The 21,092-nt window shown below is 57.7% G+C and overlaps 2 protein-coding genes and 1 long non-coding RNA gene across 6 annotated transcripts; 1 reads left to right on the forward strand and 2 right to left on the reverse strand.

The window, feature by feature from the left end:
• The first annotated feature begins 1,481 nt into the window (after nt 1–1,481).
• On the forward strand, nt 1,482–12,478 carry SLC37A2 (solute carrier family 37 member 2). 3 transcript variants are annotated; one of them, XM_074851058.1, is made up of 20 exons: nt 1,482–1,562; nt 3,971–4,052; nt 4,141–4,228; nt 4,563–4,641; nt 4,855–4,990; nt 5,426–5,502; nt 5,598–5,764; nt 6,591–6,628; nt 6,866–7,048; nt 7,213–7,303; nt 7,383–7,445; nt 7,950–8,035; nt 8,941–8,989; nt 9,301–9,374; nt 10,235–10,313; nt 10,387–10,484; nt 10,766–10,830; nt 11,117–11,165; nt 11,705–11,737; nt 12,207–12,478. In XM_074851058.1, exons 1-18 carry the CDS (start codon nt 1,504–1,506, stop codon nt 11,157–11,159), a joined length of 1,557 nt encoding a protein of 518 aa, XP_074707159.1. In that variant the 5' UTR covers nt 1,482–1,503; the 3' UTR covers nt 11,160–11,165; nt 11,705–11,737; nt 12,207–12,478. The 3 variants fall into 3 exon arrangements, with proteins under 3 accessions (XP_074707159.1, XP_074707160.1, XP_074707161.1); XM_074851059.1 differs by lacking the exon at nt 11,705–11,737; XM_074851060.1 differs by lacking the exons at nt 11,117–11,165; nt 11,705–11,737.
• A 105-nt stretch (nt 12,479–12,583) lies between these two features.
• LOC141935106 (uncharacterized) lies at nt 12,584–15,259 on the reverse strand. The gene is made up of 3 exons (XR_012626467.1): nt 15,178–15,259; nt 13,413–13,579; nt 12,584–12,760 (listed from the first exon to the last, which is right to left on the reverse strand). It is a non-coding gene; the product is annotated as an uncharacterized LOC141935106 (long non-coding RNA).
• Nucleotides 15,260–17,805: 2,546 nt separating this feature from the next.
• Nucleotides 17,806–20,806, reverse strand: TMEM218 (transmembrane protein 218). 2 transcript variants are annotated; one of them, XR_012626487.1, is made up of 4 exons: nt 20,677–20,806; nt 20,498–20,600; nt 18,143–18,366; nt 17,806–17,952 (listed from the first exon to the last, which is right to left on the reverse strand). XR_012626487.1 is itself a non-coding variant. In XM_074851149.1 (3 exons), exons 1-3 carry the CDS (start codon nt 20,784–20,786, stop codon nt 18,232–18,234), a joined length of 348 nt encoding a protein of 115 aa, XP_074707250.1. In that variant the 5' UTR covers nt 20,787–20,806; the 3' UTR covers nt 17,806–18,231. The 2 variants fall into 2 exon arrangements, 1 of the variants encoding a protein (XP_074707250.1); XM_074851149.1 differs by having other exon boundaries at nt 17,806–18,366.
• Between the last annotated feature and the right edge of the window lie 286 nt (nt 20,807–21,092).

Consider the following 21,092-nt stretch of genomic DNA (forward strand, 5'->3'; position numbering starts at 1 on the left):
CTCATTGGCAGAGTGAAATGTGGAGAAACGAGGCACCTGGGGTCAGGATCTCTCTGGGTTAGGAGGGTTTCTAACCTCTTCCTTCCCACTCCCTTCTCTCCATTGCCCTGTGGCTTCCACTAGCCCCTGCTGCTCTGGTCACAGGCCAGAGCCAGGTATTTATTGCTCCTTCGCTTTCTTCTGGCTGAGGACTTCTCTAGTAACATCCACCCCGCTCCCTGCCTCACCCACGCTCCCACAGCCTCTATTTTACTCCAGAAAGGAGCTTTTTTTTTTTTCTCTAGGAAAAAAACCCTGTATCTAATCTCCAGGTGAGTGTGACTCTGCTGGAGCACCATCCTTTTTACCAAAAATGCCACCACTGGGCTAATGTGTTCCTGGACAGAGGTTGCAACATAACCCATCATTAATATTTACTCCACTATTAACCGCGGCAGGAAGGGTGGGTGGCCGAGCGTGGCAGGTGATTTCTTTTCCCCGGGTGCGAAGCAAACCCCCGACCCTGGTCCAGAGGTAGCACGGCAGGCGCCCAGCTAGGGGCTGCTCCTCCCTTCCCGCTGGAAAATCATTCACCGACTTATTCGTGGTGCTATTTATTAACCGCTATTTGCGTCAGGGGAAGACGCCGGGGTGTTGAGGCAGATTTTTAAAGGGCAGGATCTGGCCGGGGAGGTTTTTGCATGCGCTGGGGCCAGGGAAGCAAAGGACTAAAGCTGTAAATGTGGGTTTTTTTAACTGATTTGAGGGCAGGGCTTTGTGCTGGGGCAGCTGAGGACAAGTGTTTCCTTGGCAGGTCCCCAAGCCCTTGCTCACACCCCGGGGAGCCCCGTTTCCACCTCTTCCCAGGGGCTGGAGCAGCCCCCCCTCCATGGGCTGGTTTGGGGGGTTGGTTCGAAGGAATCGTGGTTAAATAAAGCCATTGCTGCTCCTCCACCTCAGGATCTGGCTCTGTCCTGGCAGCCTAAATGGGATCCTTTTGGGGGGGGCATGGTGTTTTCTCCTGGCGTGAAACCCAGGAGAGAGGAGAGTGGGACTCCCCAAATCCCTCTAAATAAACCCAAAAGCAGGGCTGGGGTGGCTTAGCAAAAATCAGGGCACCAAAGCGCTTTCGGGGGGTGATGGAAAAGTGAGTAGAAAAGTTAAAAAGTAGCATTTTCAGCTGGAAAAACAGCATCCAGGGAAAATCCTGGAGCCCCGGGGAGGGGAGTGGGGGCAGGGAGCGCCCCCTCCCTCCCCATCTTGGGGCTTCTCCCCCCTCCCCGCTGCCCAACTTTGCTTTTCCCTCCGTCGAGCCGGGTTTTAAGTCGGGTTTAGTTTTAAGCGGAGCTGGGGACCGAGGGGAAGCTCCGGTTTCGCACCTCGGGGCCGCAGGGGAGGACGGGCGAGGGGCTCTGCGGGGCAGGAGCCGGGGCCGGGGCGGGCCCGGGGGCGGGGAGCGGCGGCCCCGCGGGGCGGTGAAAAGGAGCCGCGGGGGGGGAACCCGCAGCTCGGCCGCCGCCCGCCATGAGGGCAGAGCTCGCCCCCGGCGTCCGCCTGCTCCGAGCCCTCCCCCGGGACAGCCGGTGAGCGGGGACCGGGACGCTGCGCCGGGGCTGGGGGGGCACCGGGGACGGGGAGCGACCGGCAACGGGCTGGGGACAGGAACCGGGCTGGGGGTCACTTGCCCGGGGACCAGCACCGGGCTGGGGACCAGCACTGGGCTGGGGGCCGGCATCAGGATGGGGGCCACTTGCCCGAGGACTGGCACCGGGATGGGGACTGGCCCTGGACCAGGGGCCACTTGCCCAGGGACTAGCGCCGGGCTGGGGGTCACTTGCCCAGGGACCGGCACTGGGCTGGGGACCGGCATCGGGATGGGGGTCACTTGCCCGGGGACCAGCACCGGGCTGGGGGTCCCTTGCCTGGGGTCTGGCACCGGGCTAGGGGCCACTTGCCCAGGGACCAGCACCGGGCTAGGAGCTGGCATCGGGATGGGGGTCACTTGCCCAGGGGCTGACACCAGGAGGGGGACTGGCCCTGGACCAGGGGGTCACTTGCCCAGGGATTGGCACCGGGATGGGGGTCACTTGCCCAGGGACTAGTACCGGGCTAGGAGCTGGCACCGGCCTAGGGGTCACTTGCCCAGGGTCTGGCAGCAGGCTAGGAGCTGGCATGGGGATGGGGGTCACTTGCCCAGGGGCTGGCACCAGGATGGGGACTGGCCCTGGACCAGGGGTCACTTGCCCAGGGACCAGCACCGGGCTGGGGGTTATTTGCGCAAGGACCAGCCCGGGAGTCGCTTGCCCAGGGTCCAGCATCACCCTTTGGGCACCGGGTCCACCCAGAGCAGCATCGGCCACGAGCCCAGGGGCTTGGGCCCATCCCGGGGGCGCAGGGCCCCGAGCCCCGCTCAGGCACGGGGTGGGGGCTGGCAGGAGGGACGCGGGGGGGACCCCAAGACGGGCAGCAGCGCCCGGCGAGCCTCGAGCCGTCCCTCCGCACGCGCCAGGCCCTCGCCCTCCAGATCTGCTGGGATGTGGCCAACACAGAGATCCCGCTGCTTGCCCGCCCTTTTGGCGAGGTGACGAGCCCTCTGCCGGTTTAATTTTATTTAATACATTTATTTTTTGGAAGCCTGTGGCCAAACAACCCCCCTGCTTTTGCATCAGCTGCAGTTTTCCCTGCCAGAACATGTGGGGTAAAAAAACCCCAACCAAAACCAAGCAGCCAGCCGAGCCAGGTACCACACTTCCCGTTCCTCGAAGCAGCCTCTCTGCTTCCCTCAAATCAGCCCCGCAGCCATCAGCGCTGATCTGGGGGGGGTTTAGGTATTTTTTTGGCGTGGGAACCAGGAATATTTTAGCTGCGGTGCAGTCTCAGAGCTGGTGCCCTGGAACAAAGAGCTGCCCTGGATTTGCAGGGTGTCTGTCAGTGCTGCAGTTTTTTGTGAAGAAGTGAAACTGCAAAGAGGAGCTGGACGGGCTAAAACAGAAAAAAAAAAAAAAAAAAAGCGCTTTTTTTTTTCCCTCCTCCTTCTTTCTAAACTTGGAGTAACCCCGTGACACTTCTCCGTGCTGCAGCCACCCGACTGCTCACACCCTCCACGCTGCCACAAACCCCTCAGCCCCATCCTCCCTAAGTGCAGGATAGGGCCCCTTGGAGATGCTCATCCCGCTCCGGCGGGTGCTGGATCCTATTTAGGATTCTCCAGGCTTTATCCATCAGCTTTGCCAGGAGCAGCATCCCCACCCCTAAGCCCAAACCCCATTTTTTTCCCTATTTTCCCCCATTTTCCTGCATTTAATTCAAGCAAAAGGGATAAAGTCGGTAGGTGGTGGAGAAACTGGAGCGGGTGTTGCTCGGGGCATCCCCCCCCCTTTTTTTTTCCCAGTTCATCTATAACGACGCTGAATCAGCCGCGATCTCGTGCCCCGTTTCCACCCGTGACGTGCGGAAGGCGCTTGCTCAGCCCGTGGTTTCGAGGAGGGGGAAACACTGATCGGTGCTCCCTTCCCCCCAAAACTCAGCTGGTCTTTTTAAGTCGCCTCCTTGGCCATTTTGGGTGGGCTGGTTGCCCCCCGCCGGGCTCGGCTGAGCCGGTTCAGCTCACCCATCTGGCGGAAGAAGCCCCGGTTGGGGTGATGAGGGGTGAGGGAAAGAAGCAAAAATGACCCCGTTTCTCCCCTTTTTCATGCATTTCTAAGACCCCAACGGGTTAAATAGCAGCAGAGCTGCGTGTGCGTGTCCAGAAATTGCGAGCGGATTCAACCTGGCCCAGTGGTGGCTCTCATCCCCCTCACCTGATATTTTTCTCAAAAAAAGCATGGATTTTGGGGAGGGGGAAGGAAAGGCACGGCTAACGCCGAGGCTGCAGGTGTCAGACACCCCCGCCAGGCTGGGTGGTGCCAGCTGCGATGGGGACAGGCCACCCAGCCCTGTCCCCAGCCTTGTCCCCCCCAGCCCTGACCTCTCTGCTCCTGTCACCCCGCAGGTATCGGGGCCTGACGCTGGTGCTGACCTTCCTCTGCTACACCAGCTACCACCTCTCCCGAAAACCCATCAGCATCGTCAAGGTTAGCTCCAGCCTCGCCCTGGCGGCGGGGAGAGGGGACGTGGGGGGGGACAGGGCATCCTGATGTCACCCCTTCTCTCTCCCCGCAGAGCCAGCTGCACCCCAATTGCTCAGCCTTGGGCCCAAACCCCCGCAACGACTCCAACAGCAGCACGTGGTGCAGCTGGGCACCCTTCGGTAAGGCTGAGACCCCCCATCACCCCCAGAACTCGTGGCAGCCAAGACAGGCTCCCCCCCCTGTCCTAAGCCAGCTCGTGGCTTGAGATCTTGGCAGGGGGCCGGCTGCTCGTTAGGCACTCGGAGGTAATTAAGCGGCGCATCTGCCCCGTGCCCCCAGGCCAAAGGGCAGCAGCCGTGGTGAAATTGGGGCTGGGATGGGACCGGGTCCCACTGCCACGCTCCAAGAACCCGCAGAGGAAGGTTTTGGGGATGGGGGATGAGGACAAGCGGCCACAGGGAGGGAAAACAAGATGGGGGCCAGGCTGACGCGGGTCTAATATTGCTTTTCCAGATGGGGACAACTACAAGGAGCTTTTTGGGGCGCTGGATAATGCCTTCCTGGTGGCCTACGCCATCGGGATGTTTATCAGGTACCCAGAGCCTTTGCACCCCTTTCTTTCCCTCCACGCCAGTTTGCACCAGTCCGGCAGGAAACTGGTTTCCATCGGGCTGGAGTCATGCTAATAGGAAAGCAGCTGGGTGCTGGGCGCTGCTCGGGATTTGGGCACCAGCTCGGTGCGAGAACACCTGTCGGTGGCATCACCCGCGACAGCTCCTCTCCTCGCTGTTCCCCCTCTCCGCAGCGGCATTTTTGGGGAGCGCCTCCCCCTGCGCTACTACCTGTCGGGGGGAATGGTGCTGAGCGGGCTCTTCACCGCGCTCTTCGGCCTCGGCTACTTCTGGGACATCCACGTCCTCTGGTACTTCATCGTGATGCAGGTGCGTTGGCGCTGGGGAGGGTGCCCAGGCTCTGGATTTTTATCGCCACGGCCTCATCCCGGTTTTTCGGTGGCTTTTGGGGATGGGACGATGGCCCAGATTCCGAGCGGGAGAACGTTGGGCATTTCCACTCCTCACAAAACCTGGCTGTGTGTGGCGTGGGCGCCGAAACCACTGGGCACGCCTGTCTCGCTAAGCAGAGGCGGCTGGTTTGGCAACACCACTTGCTCCCGGTTTAGCCAAGGGGAACAGCTCTGGGATTGCCCCAGCCGGAAAAAAAAAAAAAACAACCCAAACTGAGTGTTTTCTGGACAGCTTTGGGCTGGGGGTGGCTATTTTTGAAGCCACTGCCCGAAACGGCGCAGGGGCTGTGGATCAAGTCGGTGCTGGCCGGGTGCCCGAGGGTGCTGGGTGATGTTGCCCATCTCTTGCCAGGTTTGCAACGGGCTGGTGCAGACGACCGGCTGGCCCTCCGTCGTGGCCTGCGTTGGGAACTGGTTCGGGAAGGGAAAGTGAGTTTTTCACCGCCGCGTCCCGCCTTAGTCCTGCTCCCCATTGGCCCTGGCAGCCACCGCGGCGATACCGAGCCCGGATCTGTCCCCGCCAGGAGAGGTTTGATCATGGGCATCTGGAACTCGCACACCTCCGTCGGCAACATCTTAGGGTCGCTCATCGCCGGCGCCTGGGTTTCCTCCGCCTGGGGCCTGTCCTTCGTCGTGCCCGGCATCATCATTGCTGTCATGGGCATCATCTGCTTCTTCTTCCTCGTGGAGTGTGAGTGGCGTGATCCGGAGCACAGCGTAATGCCAGATCAGTTGGGCCACAAGCCACAATTTTTCTCCTTGCCCATCTCCAAGCATTTCTGGCAACTCCAAACACTTATTTCCAGCTTGTGGGATGTGGAGCTGACCACCACAGGGCCATCCAGGCAGCCTGTGCCGGTCACTCCCCTCAGCCTGTCTTTCTAAGAAACATTTGGGAAGCACTTTGGGATTTTACCGGGGTTTTTTGCTGCCGGGAAGTGGGTACACAGAGATGCAGCCCAACCCTGGGTCGTGTCCAGAGAAGGGCAACGGAGCTGGTGCAGGGTCTGGAGCACAGGTCTGATGGGGAGCGGCTGAGGGAACTGGGGGGGTTTAGTCTGGAGAAGAGGAGGCTGAGGGGAGACCTCCTGGCCCTCTCCAACTCCCTGAAAGGAGGGTGCAGAGAGGGGGGATGAGTCTCTTGAGCCAAGGAACCAGTGGCAGGCCAAGAGGGAATGGCCTCAAGCTGCGCCAGGGCAGGGTCAGACTGGCTCTTAGGAAGGATTTCTTTGCAGAAGGGGTTGTTGGGCGTTGGAATGGGCTGCCCAGGGCAGGGGGGGAGTCCCCATCCCTGGAGGGGTTGAAGAGTCGGGTTGAGCCAGCGCTGAGGGATCTGGTGGAGTTGGGAACAGTCAGTGTGAGGTTCATGGTTGGACTGGAGGAGCTTCAAGGGCTTTTCCAACAGAGATGATTCTGTGGGTCTCCCAGCCCCACGTTTCTCCCCTGGAGATGCTGGAGGGAGAGCAGGCGGAGGGGGGCTGGTCCCAGCTCTCACAGGATTTCCCTTCTCCCTGCAGATCCCGAGGACGTCGGCTGCAGCCCGCCTCTGCATCACGTGAGTTGAATCGATTCCCAGGGCTTGTCCTGGGCTGGGTCGTTGCTCCGTTTACAGCAAAACAACTGGGGTGTCAGGTCGTAACATCAGACATTAGAGTGATGTTCAGTTATCTCGGAGGATGCTCGTTGCTGTTCCAATGTGAGCGTCCTCCGGGTCACATCCCGGCAGCAAATCTGACATTTCAGCCCCTTCCAGCAACGAGAGCCACATCTCCTGCTTTTGGTTTGTTTTTAGATGGCCTCTGATGAGGAGGACGCTAGAGGAGTGACCACCAACCAGAAGGATCCTGAAGCGGTCACCTCCAACGAGGGGCCACTGAGCATCTCGGGGCAGAGCAGCACGGATCGCTCCGACAGCCCCAAGGAGCCAGCTGAGGAGCCCGAAGCCATCAGCTTCCTCGGGGCCCTCCGGATACCTGTGAGTCACGGGACACCCCTTGCGTCGTGATGGGGAGCCGGCAAAAAAACAAAGCCAGGGCAGCTCACCCCATCAACGGGGTGCCCACAGGGCAGAAAACTGGGGGGAAAAACCACCATCTGGAGGAGGTTGGGTTCCTCTGATGACTTCTCCTCTCTCCCCAGGGCGTGGTGGAGTTCTCCCTTTGTCTGCTCTTTGCCAAGCTGGTGAGCTACACCTTCCTGTACTGGCTGCCCCTCTACATCGTGAACGTCGGTGAGTTTTGGAGGACAGCGAGGTGGGAGCGAGCCTGGCCAGGGGGAGCATCTCCTCACCCCTCTCCTCTCCCCCACAGCTCATTTCGGTGCCAAGGAAGCCGGGGACCTGTCGACCCTCTTTGACGTTGGGGGCATTTTAGGTTCGTCACATAGCCCGGCAGAGGGGGTGGATCAGGGATGATTTGGGGACAATCCTGCCCTTGATGGAAAGTCCCCTCCACGGGAACGCTTTGCCGGTAACACCGTCCCTTTCCCTCAAGCACCTTAGTGAGGTTTATTCGGTATCCGTAGTGCTCGGAAGGCAGGAAATGCCCCTTGCTTTTATTTTGCCATCCAGGCAACCATTGCAACACCTCTCCTTGAGTCTCGTTTGCTCAGGCTCTTTTTTCTTAGAGAAATAAAACATTTTGGAAGGATGGGGGGGGACCAGAGCTGCATGCAGGTGTAGGGAAACCATCTGCAGGGAGAAAGCGGCCGGGATAAACCAAAACTCTTTGCTCTGATTTAACCTTGGGGGCATCTGGCTGAAAAGATGAGGGATGAAAAAGCATCATGGTGTGGCATCCTGTTGGATTTTGGGTTAAGCCAGGGTGAAATTTTGCTGCTGGGGCGGCGTGACCGATGCCTGCGACTCCTTCTTGCAGGGGGGATCTTTGCCGGCCTCATCTCCGATTACACCGGTGGCAGGGCCACCACATGCTGCGTGATGCTGGTCGTCGCCGCTCCCATGGTGAGTTGCCACGCGGGGAAAATAAAAAAGTCACGAGGGTTTCCTCTCCTCTGGCTCTTTTGAGTCACGGCCGTCTTCCTCTTCCCGAGGATGGGATGAGCTGGTCACGCGCTGGGCTGAGCTGAGAGCTGGGATTGAACCACGTGCCCAGATGGTGCCGGGGTGAACGTCCACATCTGGAGGCTGGGAGGGGGCTGTGGAATCTTTGACAGCTAAAAAAAACCCCTTTAGGTTTTTTTCTCTTTTTTTCCTCCATCTCACTATGACTCTGCTCTGTCCTAAAGCTTTGGGGGTCTCACCGAGCTGGCCCAGCTTCCACCTCTTTGCTCCGCACCCCAAAAGCCCCTGTGCCAACGACCTCATGCTCCTCTGGTGCTTGGCCGGGACGGTCCTTCCCAAGCACCTGCACAGAGCTTGTTTGACTTTGCTGCCGCAAAAAACCCGCAGCTAATTAGCTGTAACCCAAGCCTGGCTGGCTCGGGGTCGCGAGCTTCTCCCCTCCAAAGAAGCTGGCGCGCGCTGAAAAGCGGAGAGGCTGCGTCACGTCCGCGTCCCCCCGATAGCGCCGGCGGGGCAAATTACCGTCTGGCTTCAGGCGGCGGGGAGGCGCGCGAGCCTCGCCGGGCTGTAAATCGCAGCAGCACCTCCGTTTGCCAGCTGCCAGGTATTTCATCTGGCAGGCAGACGGCGGGACGCAGAGCCAAGGGTGCGCTCGGCTCCCCACCCCGGCTGGCGCTCCCCTCTTCAGACGCCACGTCGAGGGGGGGGGGTCTGCGAAGCTTGGCGCCGGCGATAATTCAGGTCCCCACCTTCTCCGTCCTGTCCCCAGGGTGCTGCTGCAGGGAAAACGCTTAGGAAAACAGCTGGAATAGCTGTAACTGGTTCATCTCGTGTCTCTTTTCCAGCTGTTCCTGTATAACCACGTCGGCCAGAACGGCATCGGCACATCAATAGGTAAGGAGCTACTCGGCACAGCCGGCTCCCCTCACCGAAGGGGCGATGGGAGATGCTGCGGATTCACCTGCCTTTATTTCTCCTCTTGAGCTGGGCTCCCAGTCTAGGATTTGGGGGAGGGTGGTGCTGGATGAGCGTTCGCTGCCTGCTGGGTGGGATCTCCCGCAGGGAAAAGGAGCAGGTGGTGGATGTGCAGGAGAGCGATGTCTGCGCACGGGCCGGGGACAACGGACCCGACGTCCTGCTGCTCCCTGCACTGAAAAGATTTAATCTCTTCCCGGGTACCTCCGCGGCCGTCTCATTCCTGGCAGCGATGCTGATTGTCTGCGGTGCTCTGGTTAACGGGCCCTACGCTCTCATCACGACGGCGGTTTCGGCGGATTTGGTAAGAAGCACAACTCAGACGCCCTTGCACGCCCAAAGGCTGCTCCCTCCTTCCTGGAGGGGTATTTGCTGGGATTTTTGCATTTTAGCTTTGTTTTCCAACGCCTCTGAAGCTCAGCGGAGAAGGGCAGGGCTGTCACACCTCGTGCTTAAACACGCCCTCCCTTAAACACGGCTTTTTTTCCTATTGTTCTTCCCCCTTGGCCGCGTGACGCTGCTTCAGCCCCGCTGCATCTCCCTCTAAGCACAGAGTGGAAAAATTTTCTGGGAAATCACCCGGGATTGCTGCCCGCTGTTGGCAGTTCTGGTTTTGCCGTGGTTTGACTGCAGGCAGCAGCTGAGTTCAGTCTTCCCATTCATGGCTGGGTCTGATACATGGAAATTGCTGCCCGGGGTGTGAACGGCCTCACACTGGGACTGGCTGCGGATCCTGAAGCCGCTTTTCCTCCTTATGTTTTGAGGGAACTGGGGTTTTTTTATAGTCTAGAGAAGAGGAGGCTGAGTGGAGACCTCATGGCCCTCTACAACTCCCTGAAAGGAGGGTGCAGAGAGGGGGGATGAGTCTCTTGAGCCAAGGAACCAGCACCAGGCCAAGAGGGAATGGCCTCAAGCTGCGCCAGGGCAGGGTCAGACTGGCTCTTAGGAAGGATTTCTGTCCAGAAGGGGTTGTTGGGCGTTGGAATGGGCTGCCCAGGGCAGGGGGGGAGTCCCCATCCCTGGAGGGGTTGAAGAGTCGGGTTGAGCCAGCGCTGAGGGATCTGGTGGAGTTGGGAACGGTCAGGGTGAGGTTCATGGTTGGACTGGAGGAACTTCAAGGGCTTTTCCAACCGAGATGATTCTGTGATTCCTCCGTCCCTACAGGGAACCCACGAGTCTCTCAAAGGAAATGCCAAAGCCCTTTCTACTGTCACAGCCATTATTGATGGCACAGGATCCATAGGTACGTAGGGCTGGGGGAGGCCGAGCGGGGGTCCTGGTCCCCATCTTCTAATGTGGTTCATGTACCCTCGCAGGTGCCGCGCTGGGGCCGCTGCTCGCAGGGCTCATCTCCCCCACGGGCTGGAATAATGTCTTCTACATGTTGATAGCAGCTGACGTCTTGGCTTGCCTGGTAGGTCCCAGCTCAGCGGGACTAGTTTTGCTACCTTGGGTATTCAAGAGGTCCCTTTTCGCAGCCTGCTCGCTGGCAGAGGGCAGGGACGGTCCTCGGGAGACATCTGCGTCCATTCACTTGGCTTTTCCCAGTGACCAAATCCACACACGGTTTTAGTGCCATCTTCCCTAGGAAGAGCCTTTAAATTTATTTCCCAGTGATGGAAACGCTCACACCGAGGCTGGTGGCTGCAGACCCTCTGCCCTGCAGCAAACCTCCGCCTTTCTTTCCTCTCGCAGCTCCTCGCTCGTGTGGTGGTCAAAGAGGTCCGCGGGTGGTGCGGCTACATGGCGAGGAAGAGAGGGTACGTACGTACCGCCCCGGGGCGGCCTCCGGTCCCGCCGTGCCAAAACGTGGCCTCGGTGCCGCTCCGGAAAGACGTTTGTTATCCCTTGCTGTCGCTGCTGCAGCTCCACGCGGGCATCGCGTCGGGCTTCGCCAGGCCGTCTGCCTGACGCCCGTCTCGCTCCTGTGGGCACAAAGAGACATTTCCACCTCGAGCCAGGGCAGCACCCGGGGGGTTTTAGCCATCTGCTCACACCTCGTGGAACTCTCTCGGTGCTAAACACGCCATCCTTGTGTCTTTGTAGCTCTAGCGTGCAGCTAACAGAGTCAGTGCTGGACGGGAAGTAGCTCGGTGTGAGTATCTCCGCTTGAGCCCTGAGGATTAAATGCAAACGCCAAGCCTGATTCACCCTGATTTTGAGTTTTGCTTGGCAGGCTCAGCCTAGAAACAGCTACTCTGCTGATAATTTAAGGGCCGAGATCAAGATTTGGGAATCAAAAGGATCAAATTGCGATGGCCAGGGAAGAGAGCGCAGATGGGCGGGTGGGCAGCGTGTCCTTGTCTCTGGCTGACTGACGAGATGTCAGCCCAGATGCCCGATTGATTGGTATTGATTAATGCACTTGAAACGGCCCAATTTATAGGCTGACTTGCCCACCCATGCTAATGAGCTTGATTACACAGAATCCGGGCTCGCTAATCAAATCCGTGGCCAAATCACTGCAGCGAGGGTATAAATAAACTCCAAATCAGCACTAGCCTGTCTCCAGTTGCCACTGAAGCCCTGCCGCGAGCGCTGAGGGGGAAGGGGCCACAGCCAGTCCCCGTGGTGAGGGTGCCAGAGCCTGGACCCCGCCACGAACGTTTGGTCCTTTATGTCTTGTGTTTGCAGGTGAAAGAGCAATAGTCTGGGCCTCGCGCTGCGGTAAGTGCGGCCCAAATCTCCTTCTCCGGCCACCGGTGGAGGGCTGTCAGGCTCCGCTCTCCTGTGTCGGGGCTGGTTGGGGCAAGGACTGTCCTGGCTGCGTCGGCACGGTCCCCATTGCACCAAAATCTGGCTGTTTTGTGGTGGGGGAAGCAGCTGGCTCAGTTTGTGGAAATTCTGCAACACATCAGCGGGCTTTGGGGAGCGCGTGGTCTCCAGAGCAGCTGGCAGGGAGAAGGCACAAATGCTGGGAGGTTTTTCTGAGGGGCGTTGCAGGGACAAAATGGTGGCTGGTTCTTCTCCTTGCGCCTGCTTCTCCTCCAGGCTCGCGGTGCAGATGGGCTGGAGTTTCCTGGCAGAGCCGTTTTTCTCCTCCCGTCTCTCCGGTGTCCCCGCGGCACCCGTCGTTTATCCCAACGCCTGCCGAACGGCGCCCGCCGCGCTCAGCCGCTCGCTTCTCTCCCTGCAGGTTTAAGGAGTTTTGACCTGCCCCCCGCGAGCCGCCCTGAGCTGAGAGAGGTCTGGAGGGCAGAGAGAGGCTGGGGCACGCCGGGAGCGCGTTCATCTCGGCAGAGCCGAGGCACGGCCTCAGCCACGGCCCCGCGGGCACGTTTGGCCACCGTGGGTTTGCTTCGGAGGGAGGCAGCGGCGAGGAGCAATCCAAGGGCCCCCCGGCCGACTGGTTTTCTGGGCCGATTCTTTGCCGTCGGCCGTTTTATTAATAAAAACGTGCAAAATCTATGTTTGCCACTCCGTGCCCTTTCCTGGTGGGGCTCAGCCAGGTCTGCGTGAACTTGGGGGCAGTGATCGTGCCCTTCTTCTTGCTTTTCTCCACGTGCAGCCTCTTGTTTGCAGGCTGCCCCATCCCAGCGCTTGGTATTTCCGGGTATCAGAGCAGGAAGACTGCACAAAATCACTTAAGGCACTGCCTCACCCACAAAACGCTGCTTATTCTATGTAAAGGACATCTCCAGGCTTTTCACTGAGCCCAAATTAAGTGGTTTTGCTCCTCGTCTCATCCCACTGCAAAAAAAAAAAAAAAAAGGCAACAAACCAGCATTTTTCCTGATTATTACAATTCCCAATTCATCCCGTTAAGGCCCAAAAGAAGGACCCGTAGCCACGCATCAGCCCCTGGGCCACAACAAACAGCCACTCGCACACCACGGCTGCTCTCAGTCCAGCGCGGGTGACTCAAGGTCTTCGTTAGACACCCCCTAATTAGGAGGAGCTGTGTGACAGGCATCCGGGGGGGTCCCCAGGAGGTTAAACCAGCGCTGCTGGCCTGTGGGCTCCCCTCGGCAGAGGTGGGTTTGGGAGGCCCCAGTAGCGACCCTTGATTAAGGCGGGGGCCAGTTGTGCACTTGTGGGGGGGCCCCCGACTTTGATGTGCGAAGAGCTGGGGCGTTTGCGAGCCGTGGGGTGTGTTTTCCAGCCTGCTCGCCATCGAGGGATTGCGCCTGGGCAGGCTCTGGCTCTCTGCCCCAGGGAGAGCAGCGCCGGGTGCCAGGGGCTGTGTTTATGCCCGGTATAAATCTGAACTCTAATTGACTTCACCTCCTTGGATCTTAACCCGAGGAGAAAACATCTGGGCCTGATGTGATTTTATTAAGTGCTGATTTCATCAGCAAAGGGGAAAAAAAGAAAAGGAAAAAAAAAAAAAAAAGAAGAAAACCTGCTGGCCAGTTGGATCAGCTCCCTGTAAACCCCTGCAAGGCGGTGGAGCAGCACGGGCAGGACAGGCAGCTCGGAGAGTGGCCGGTAGGAGGTGGCTGGACAGCGATGGCCTCCGGTCCCCTCCACGCTGACCGGCTTGAAAACTCGCTGGTTGCCTGCAGATCCCTGGGGGAGGATGCAGGAGGAATGTTGGGGCAGGCAGAGAAAAGCAAAATCCCCAATTGCCCCTTTTTTCCCAGGGAAATAACCCCCCTCCCCGGGGCAAATCCTGATGGAGCCATAGGGAAAGGTGTCACGACGGGGTCTGTCCTCAGCAGAGACGAAGGGCTGACACCGTGGCATCCCCAGGCTCTGGGGCTTGTGGCAAATCGGCCCCCAGCAGCACAACGATGCCAGCAGAGGCGCTGGGCTGAGAACGGTTCTTTCGGTGCACGTGTGACCGAGCTTTCACTTTGCTTAATTGCCATCCACCTTGTGGAGGAGGACGGGTGGGCTTGAAATATATTTTCAAGCAAAAAATCCCACAAGCCCTGACACACACAGGGGCTTATTGCAAAAGCAAGTTTGTTTGTTTGATATTTTTTTTCCTCTTTCTTCCTTCCCCCCCCCCCCCCAACCTCCTGCTTATTCTTTCAGCTGCTCATAGTTTTTCCGGGACAAATTTAGGCTGGGCCGCGTCCCGCTCGTGTTTGGAAAGTCTGAGCAGCCTTGGCTGCGCTGCTGGGAGTGAGGAGAAAGGGCAGACGGCCCACGGCAGTTTTAAACTTAAAAAAAAAAAAAAAAAAAAGGAGCCAAACGCCAAAGAAAACCCCAGATCTCGCTGAGATTTTAGAGATTGAGGGGTGGGCGGGAAGGCGGGGAAGGGGGGATCCCCTGGGTTTGCCCCAGCTAAAGGACTGTTTGACTGGAGCTGAGCTCCTCCGGGAGAAGTCTGCAAGATTCACCTCGTCTCGTTCCTCCTCCCCTGGAGGAGCCGCCGCTTTTTCCCCCCCTGCCACGAGCCCCTTCCGCAGCGTCGCGGCGAGGGGGCTGCGCGAGCCAGGGGAGCGCGAACACGCGGCCAGGGGGAAAAAAAAAAATCTCATGCCTGAAACAAGCTCATTAGGAGCCCGTTTGGTAAATGCAGAGCCTGGGTGTTTTTCTACAGGTGACACCACGGCCCCCGCTACGGCGATACGGCGTCGGCGGAGCTTTGCTGGGAAAGGGGTGGCACGTATTTTTGGAGGAATGCCGCTGGTCCAGCGGGCTGCTGTGAAGGTGAAGAGGTGGCTGGGGCACGGTCCGTAATTACCTATGCAAGGAGCAGCCGGCAAACGCTGAAGGGCTTTTTAATTAGCAGCCAAAGGCAAAGTGGGATTCAACAGCAGGGAAGCTGAAGTCAGCAAAGTCAAGGTGGAAATAAGAGGCCAGCTTTTACCAGCGAGGGTAATTAAGTGCCGGCAGAGCGCAGCACGAGGCGTGAGGAATTGCCGTCATTCAAGGACCTTAAATCAAGGAGAGGAGTTTCTCCAGCAGACACTTGCTCTCCCTCCATCTCCGCTCGGCATCGGGCAGGAGGGAGCAGCTGCCCTCGGGTCGCCTGTCGAGTTGGGTCCACGGCCTCATTTCTAACGAGCCAGGCAGGGAATTTAGCGGGGAAAAGGGTTGTTTTCGAGCCCGTGATGAGCTGGGCACCAGCATTCCGGTGCAGGAGCACCTCTGTTTGTTTCTAACGAGCCACACAGTGAATTTAGGGGGAAAAAGGACTTGTTTTCCCACCTGACCTGAAAGCAGTTTGGCCACCCTCCTCCTGGGGCGCGCAGTATCTTGTGCAAACATCCCTTTTGGCACGGCAGGTTTCTCTCGCTGGGATTTAACAGGATTTTTCGCCTGCACCTCAGGACACGGAGCACCCGGCGCTCCCACCCTGCAAGAGGAAAGCTGGGCTCATTTGCTCAGTTTTGGGAGAAAGCTGGGCTGGAGCACGGCTCCTTGGCTGTAACATCTTCTGAGCTCCCAACACCTTTGCCAGCAACCGAGAGGTTGGGATTTAATCCAAACCTGCCCTCCTGCTACACATTAATTGCAAAAAAGAAATAATAAAAATGATCAGGGTGCTAGATGGAGGTGGATGTGCTAGCGAGACGTTATCCTCCAGGAGCTGAAGGTTTGGGTGGGGGAAAGCAGCAAAAAAATCACCATTTGGGGCTGGTTGGAAAGCAGATCTGGCTCATACCAATTCCTTGACGTGGTCTTTCCTTTCCCAAAAATAAACAGGAACCGTCTGGAAAGCCCCTGCACGGCGAGGAGCAGAATTGCCCAGAATAAATAAATACACAGAGACCGGGTTGAGTTCATGCAGCCGGTCGTTCCCTGCTGCCAAGGGTGGCGAAGGATGAGGATGGAGCTCAAAATGTCTTGGGGGGAGCAAAATGGGGCTCTTTCCCCACTTCATGGGATTTTTGGGAAAGTGCTGAAATGGCCTCCTTTGTGCAGGTGCCACCGTGTCCCTCCTGCAGCACGGCCTTCCGCTCTCCCCAAAACACCCCCCGCACAACGAGCCTTTTGATTTTCGGGACAAATAGATTAAGGGAACGGAAAAAACAAATCTCTTGGTTTATTTACGGTGTGAAACTGGAAGAAGCTTCACATGTCTGCTTTGAGGGTTGGTTTTTTTTAGTGCCCCAGTTGCTTTTGCTGCGGTTTCCCCCGTTTGTCCGACCCAAAGGCTGGCAGAACGCTGCCGTCTCCGGCCGGCACGGCGTGTCACTGCGGCCTCACCGAGGCTCTGAACCAGCCCACTGCTCTTGCACAAGCACGGGGAATAAAGACATGGCAGGCGCGGAGCCGGAGCGAGCTGCGAGACCAGCTTCGTGTTCATAAATGTTATTAAGATGATGAATTAAATATGAATTTTGTTTCAGGCATAACTTCAAAATCACCAAGAGACCCGACGCGCTTGTGTTGCATAAATGCTCGGCGTGTTCCTTAACACGATAGTTCAACTCCCTTGGACATAAGCTTCAGGATACGAAGGGATTGAGTGTTTACGCGCCTCGAAAAGTAGAGACACCTCTCCTCTGCCTTTTTTTTGAAATGTACTTACACGTTTTTAGCTGACCGAGTTAGGGCTCCTGGGTGCTGGGGCATTTTCTGCAGGGGAAGCGTTGTCTCCGAGCCCGCTAGCTCTGCCTTATTAATCTTTCATGTCCTGATAGTGATATTTTGTGACTGACAGCTGGCAGGACAGGGCTGGAAGGAGCTGGCTGGTTCTTTTATTTACCGTTCACCGTCTTCTGCTCAAAATGAAAAAAAAAAGCTGAAAACAGGAAAAAATAAGTCTGTATGAGAGCTGTGAGCTTCTTGCCCTCAGGTTTTTGGCTGTATCGCCAAACGCAGCTCAGGGCTTCGGCACCGTCTCGTACCCAGCTTCAACCTCACCGCAAGACCCGCGACGGGCCGAGCGGCTCCATCCCTCCGGGCTGGAAAACACAACTCACCTCACCCCACCACTGCCGGGCACCTGCGGGAGCCTCTCCCCGGCGCACTGTGATGGGAAAGGCTCCTTCCCTGCTCCGAAACAGTCCCGTGGCGCTCCAGGTCAACGAAACGCTTTTCTCCTGCAAGCGATGTAAAAGCCTTGTGAGATTTCACGCAAGAAAACAAACCACGGCTGTTGAGCGATGGCTAAGACGGCGCGAAGCGGTAATTATTGCTAGTGAACACAGACACCCAGCCTGTGCGAGCCGCTGCTACCAACACATTGATTTGCAGGAGGCTGAGCGAGGTCGCTGCCAGCTGCCAGCCCGGCCCAGCCTCCCCGCTCCGCTTCAGCAGGGCTGTTCTTCACCCCGTTTCCATGAAAAAATAGGGGGATAAATGGGATTTGACCCCATCACTGCTACTGAAAAAAATAAAAAGTGCTTTTTTCCCCCCACCCCGCAAGAGGAAAGGTATTTGAGTCGACTAGCGGCTTCAGCCTGCGATCTGCGCTGGTGTGAGCGGTGGTTTTGTATTTTAGGGTAGCAGAAACCGTGAGCCTTCAGCTCCCCACTCAGGGCGACAACTTGGGGTCCCAACATACGTGGGAGACACTCGGGTATCACCACAGTGAAAATCAAGAGGGTTTTTTTCATGGGCTGGAAGGATCCTTAGCGCAGGGAGGCAAGACCTGGCTTTCCTCTGCATCCTTGCACAAGGGAGATTTTAATTTGCCCGTTTTGGCGTTATTTTGCACGTTGTTCGCTCCCCGCTCCAAAACCTCAGGTTTCAAATCAAAGGAAACAATCCCCAACCACACGCTGAATTTCCAGAAAACCCCACGTCTGCCACATGGAAAAGGCAGTTTGCAGAGACACTGTCACCAAAGTGTGGCAAAAGGTGACGCTCCTGGAGAATAAATAAAGACCTAGTCAGGGGTTTCTCAGAGAGTTTTATTAAACTACAGTGAAAAAGAAACGGTAACAAACCATCTCTTGTGGATAACAATAACAAATCACCTCGGTTCAGTTCAATTCACTGAATCAAGTGTAGTACAAAGCGCCTGGGTTTCAGTTCTCCTGTAAAAAAGAAGAGAGAGGTTAAAACACCTTTGCAGTCTGCAGAGGCTTGAACGCCCCTGGAGAGGAAGGCGCTCACGCTCAGTCCAAACTTTGCTTTTAAAGATGAAAGACACAGCGCTGGGTGCAAGCGACACACTTCGCTTGCTTCGCCAGCTCTTTCTGAGCTCGGAAAAATCGATGTGTTCACCTCCAGAACAGTCTCCTGGTCTCCCTCCCTGGTTTATTGCCATGAAATTGGGATTTCCTCTTCACGGGGGCTGCTGCCTCCAGCTGCCGCTAGCTGCTGTGGAGCGGTTTGGCGTACACGGGCTCCATGAGGTGGTAAATCAGGAGCAGGAACAGGCACCCAACTAAGACCAGGCTCATCACGGCCAGGAGGACGAAGCGGCCGATAAAAAAGGTGTCCACAATCTGCGGAGAACGGAAAAAAAATTACATCCTCAGTCTGCTCCAGGAGCCTGGAGGGAACATGCCACGTCCTGGAAAAGAGTATGGTCAGAGAAGATCACCCCAGGAGGAAAACCTGTGGGGTCTTCCCAGATTTCTCCTCTCACTTTTCATTCCTGACATGGGTGCTCTCTGTGGGAAGCGGGGAGGAATCTCTTTTCTCTGACAAAAGCCACTCATGGGAAAGCTAACATGGAGGAAAGGAGCGAGCACAGGGAAGAAACACGAGTCAAAACCTGCAGCTGGTCTCCCCGGCCACAAACCTCCCAGTGCTGCAAGGAACTGCGCACAGTTCTTCCCTTTCAGAAGGGAAATGGGGGCAAAAAGGAAAAAAGATTAAAAAAAGGAGATACAGCGGCAAGGCAAGGCACAATGAGAAGCCAACCGCAAGAAGCTGGTTATGAAATCATCCTCCCAGCTCCTGAGACTACCCCAGAGCTTTGCTCACCCCCAGCTCAGTTTTATAAATCGCATTAGCACACGCTCAGCCTTGGTGTTGCTGCAGAAAGAGTCTCTTGTGAGTAAAGTGTTGGCTCCTTCTGCACGTTTCACTTTTTAATTAGCCAATTAGCAGAGTTTCAGTGCAGAAAGCCCAGGTCATGTATTATTGATAGTCAGGGCAGGTCCAGTCCAACTGAAGATCCAAAAAAAAAAAAGCTTTCTAATTCTGTTGGCCTCCCAGGCACAAACACGCGCTCAGCTGCCCTTCATCTTGCTTCCAACCTTTACAGGAGCAAGTCCCATGCAAGGCAGAGAAAAGAAAAAAAAACTTACAAGTATCTTTAGCAGGGATTTACACAGATCAAGATCTAGAAGAGCAATAATTAATGTGCATTAATAATAGAACAGAGAAAACGACACCTAAAACACCACAAAACTTTGTGTATTCAAAGCCCAAAGAGCTCTGGGAAAGCTCAAGATGGCAGCTCAGGCAGCAGTGGCGCAGGCAGCCTGATGCGACCCAAAACTGGGGGAGATCCCCTGTGCCTGACAACACAGACAAGGGGCTGTCTAAAACCACAGATGGCTTGAGCACAGTAACAACCTACAAGAGAGCCAAAGAGCAGTTACCAGGCTTTAAAATAGCAAACAGAGCTGGGGGAAAGTGAAAGGCTGCAGAACTAGAGGGAAAAATCATCAAAACTAGCTGCCATGTGGCTATCAACGTGCTCTGGGATGTGTTGGAAAGATGGAGGCAGGTGGGAGCACGGAGAGCCATGGACCAAGCTGCGAAAGGGGATGGCAGAGGCGGGGCAGAAGCTGCTGGAGCTCAGGGCTGAGCTGGGAGGGATAAAAGTACAAGTGCAATTCCCGCACAGAGCCCCTTGGGCCTGGGGATGGGAAAATGGGAGCTAAACCCCACGGGCTACATATAATGGCACATAAAGAAGGGATTTTGTTAAAGAAATTGATAGATCTCTGCTCCATGAGCAGTACAGCCTGTACCGATGGGAGCCTGCACTTGAGAAGGAGCCGCAGGAGACCAAAAAGGTACCACAGGGCCCTCCCCAGGGCCTCAGGGCTGCTGCTGGGGCCAGCCCTGAAGTAAAGGTCCATCCCCGGGGCCTCATGGTGGCCCTTGGGGCCTATCCCTGAGGTAAAGGCCCATTCCTGGGGCTTCAAGACAGCCCTTGGGGCAAACCTTGGGCCCTAGGGGCAAACCTTGGGCCCTTGGGGCAAATCTTGGGGCCTCTGGGTGGCCCCTGGGGCCTACCCTGTGGTAAAGGCCCATCCCTGGGGCCTCATGGTGGCCCTTGGGGCCGATCCCTGAGGTAAAGGCCCATTCCTGGGGCTTCAAGATGGCCCTTGGGGCAAATCTTGGGGCCTCTGGGTGGCCCCTGGGGCTACCCTGAGGTAAAGGCCCAAAACCAGGGCCATTTCTGAGGTAAAGGTCCATCCCCAGGGCCTCGGGGATACAGCTGAGGCCATTCCTGAGGTAAAGGTCCATCCCCAGGGCCTCGGGGATGCAGCTGGGGCCAGCCCTGAGGTAAAGGCCCATCCCCAGGGCCTCAGGGGGGCAGCTGGGGCCTTCCCTGAGATAACGTCCCGCCACCCCTGGGCCCGCCTAGCCACGCAGGCCGCGGCGTGCGCTCACCTCATCGGCGGCGACGACGGCCGGGCTCTCGTCCTCCCGGGGGAAGAGCAGCAGCGCGGCGCTGAGGACGGCGGCTCCCAGCGTCACCAGCACCACGGCGAACCTGCGGGGAGAGGCGGGCGGAGCGGCCTCAGCACCGGGCCCGGCCTGATCGCACCCTCCCCCTTCCCGCGGCTCACCGGGCCCGGCCGGCCGTGCGGAAGAGCGCCAGGCAGAGCAGCAGCGCCAGGCCCCACAGCGCCTGCAGCACCAGCACGCCCGGCCCCACGCCCAGCACCATGCCCGCCATGCCGCTCCGCCGCTGCCGCTTCCGCCTAGCAACCGGCGACGCGCCGCAGCGGCCAAGCCAATCAGCAGCCTCCGACGCTCAACCGACGCTTCCTATTGGATGAGGCGGGACGTGGGGGGGGGCCCTCGGTTTTTCCCGCGCCGCGAAAGGCGGGGGCGCGCCACCGGGTTCCGTGAGTCCCGGTCCCGGTCCCGGTCCCGGTCCTAGTCCTAGTCCTAGTCCTAGTCCTAGTCCTAGTCCTAGTCCTGGCCCCGGCCCCGGCCCCGGCCCCGGCTCTGGCTCTCCCAGCGTCAATCCCGGCCCTCC

Source organism: Strix uralensis, chromosome 26 (assembly GCF_047716275.1).
Source record: "Strix uralensis isolate ZFMK-TIS-50842 chromosome 26, bStrUra1, whole genome shotgun sequence".
Lineage (NCBI taxonomy): Eukaryota > Metazoa > Chordata > Aves > Strigiformes > Strigidae > Strix > Strix uralensis.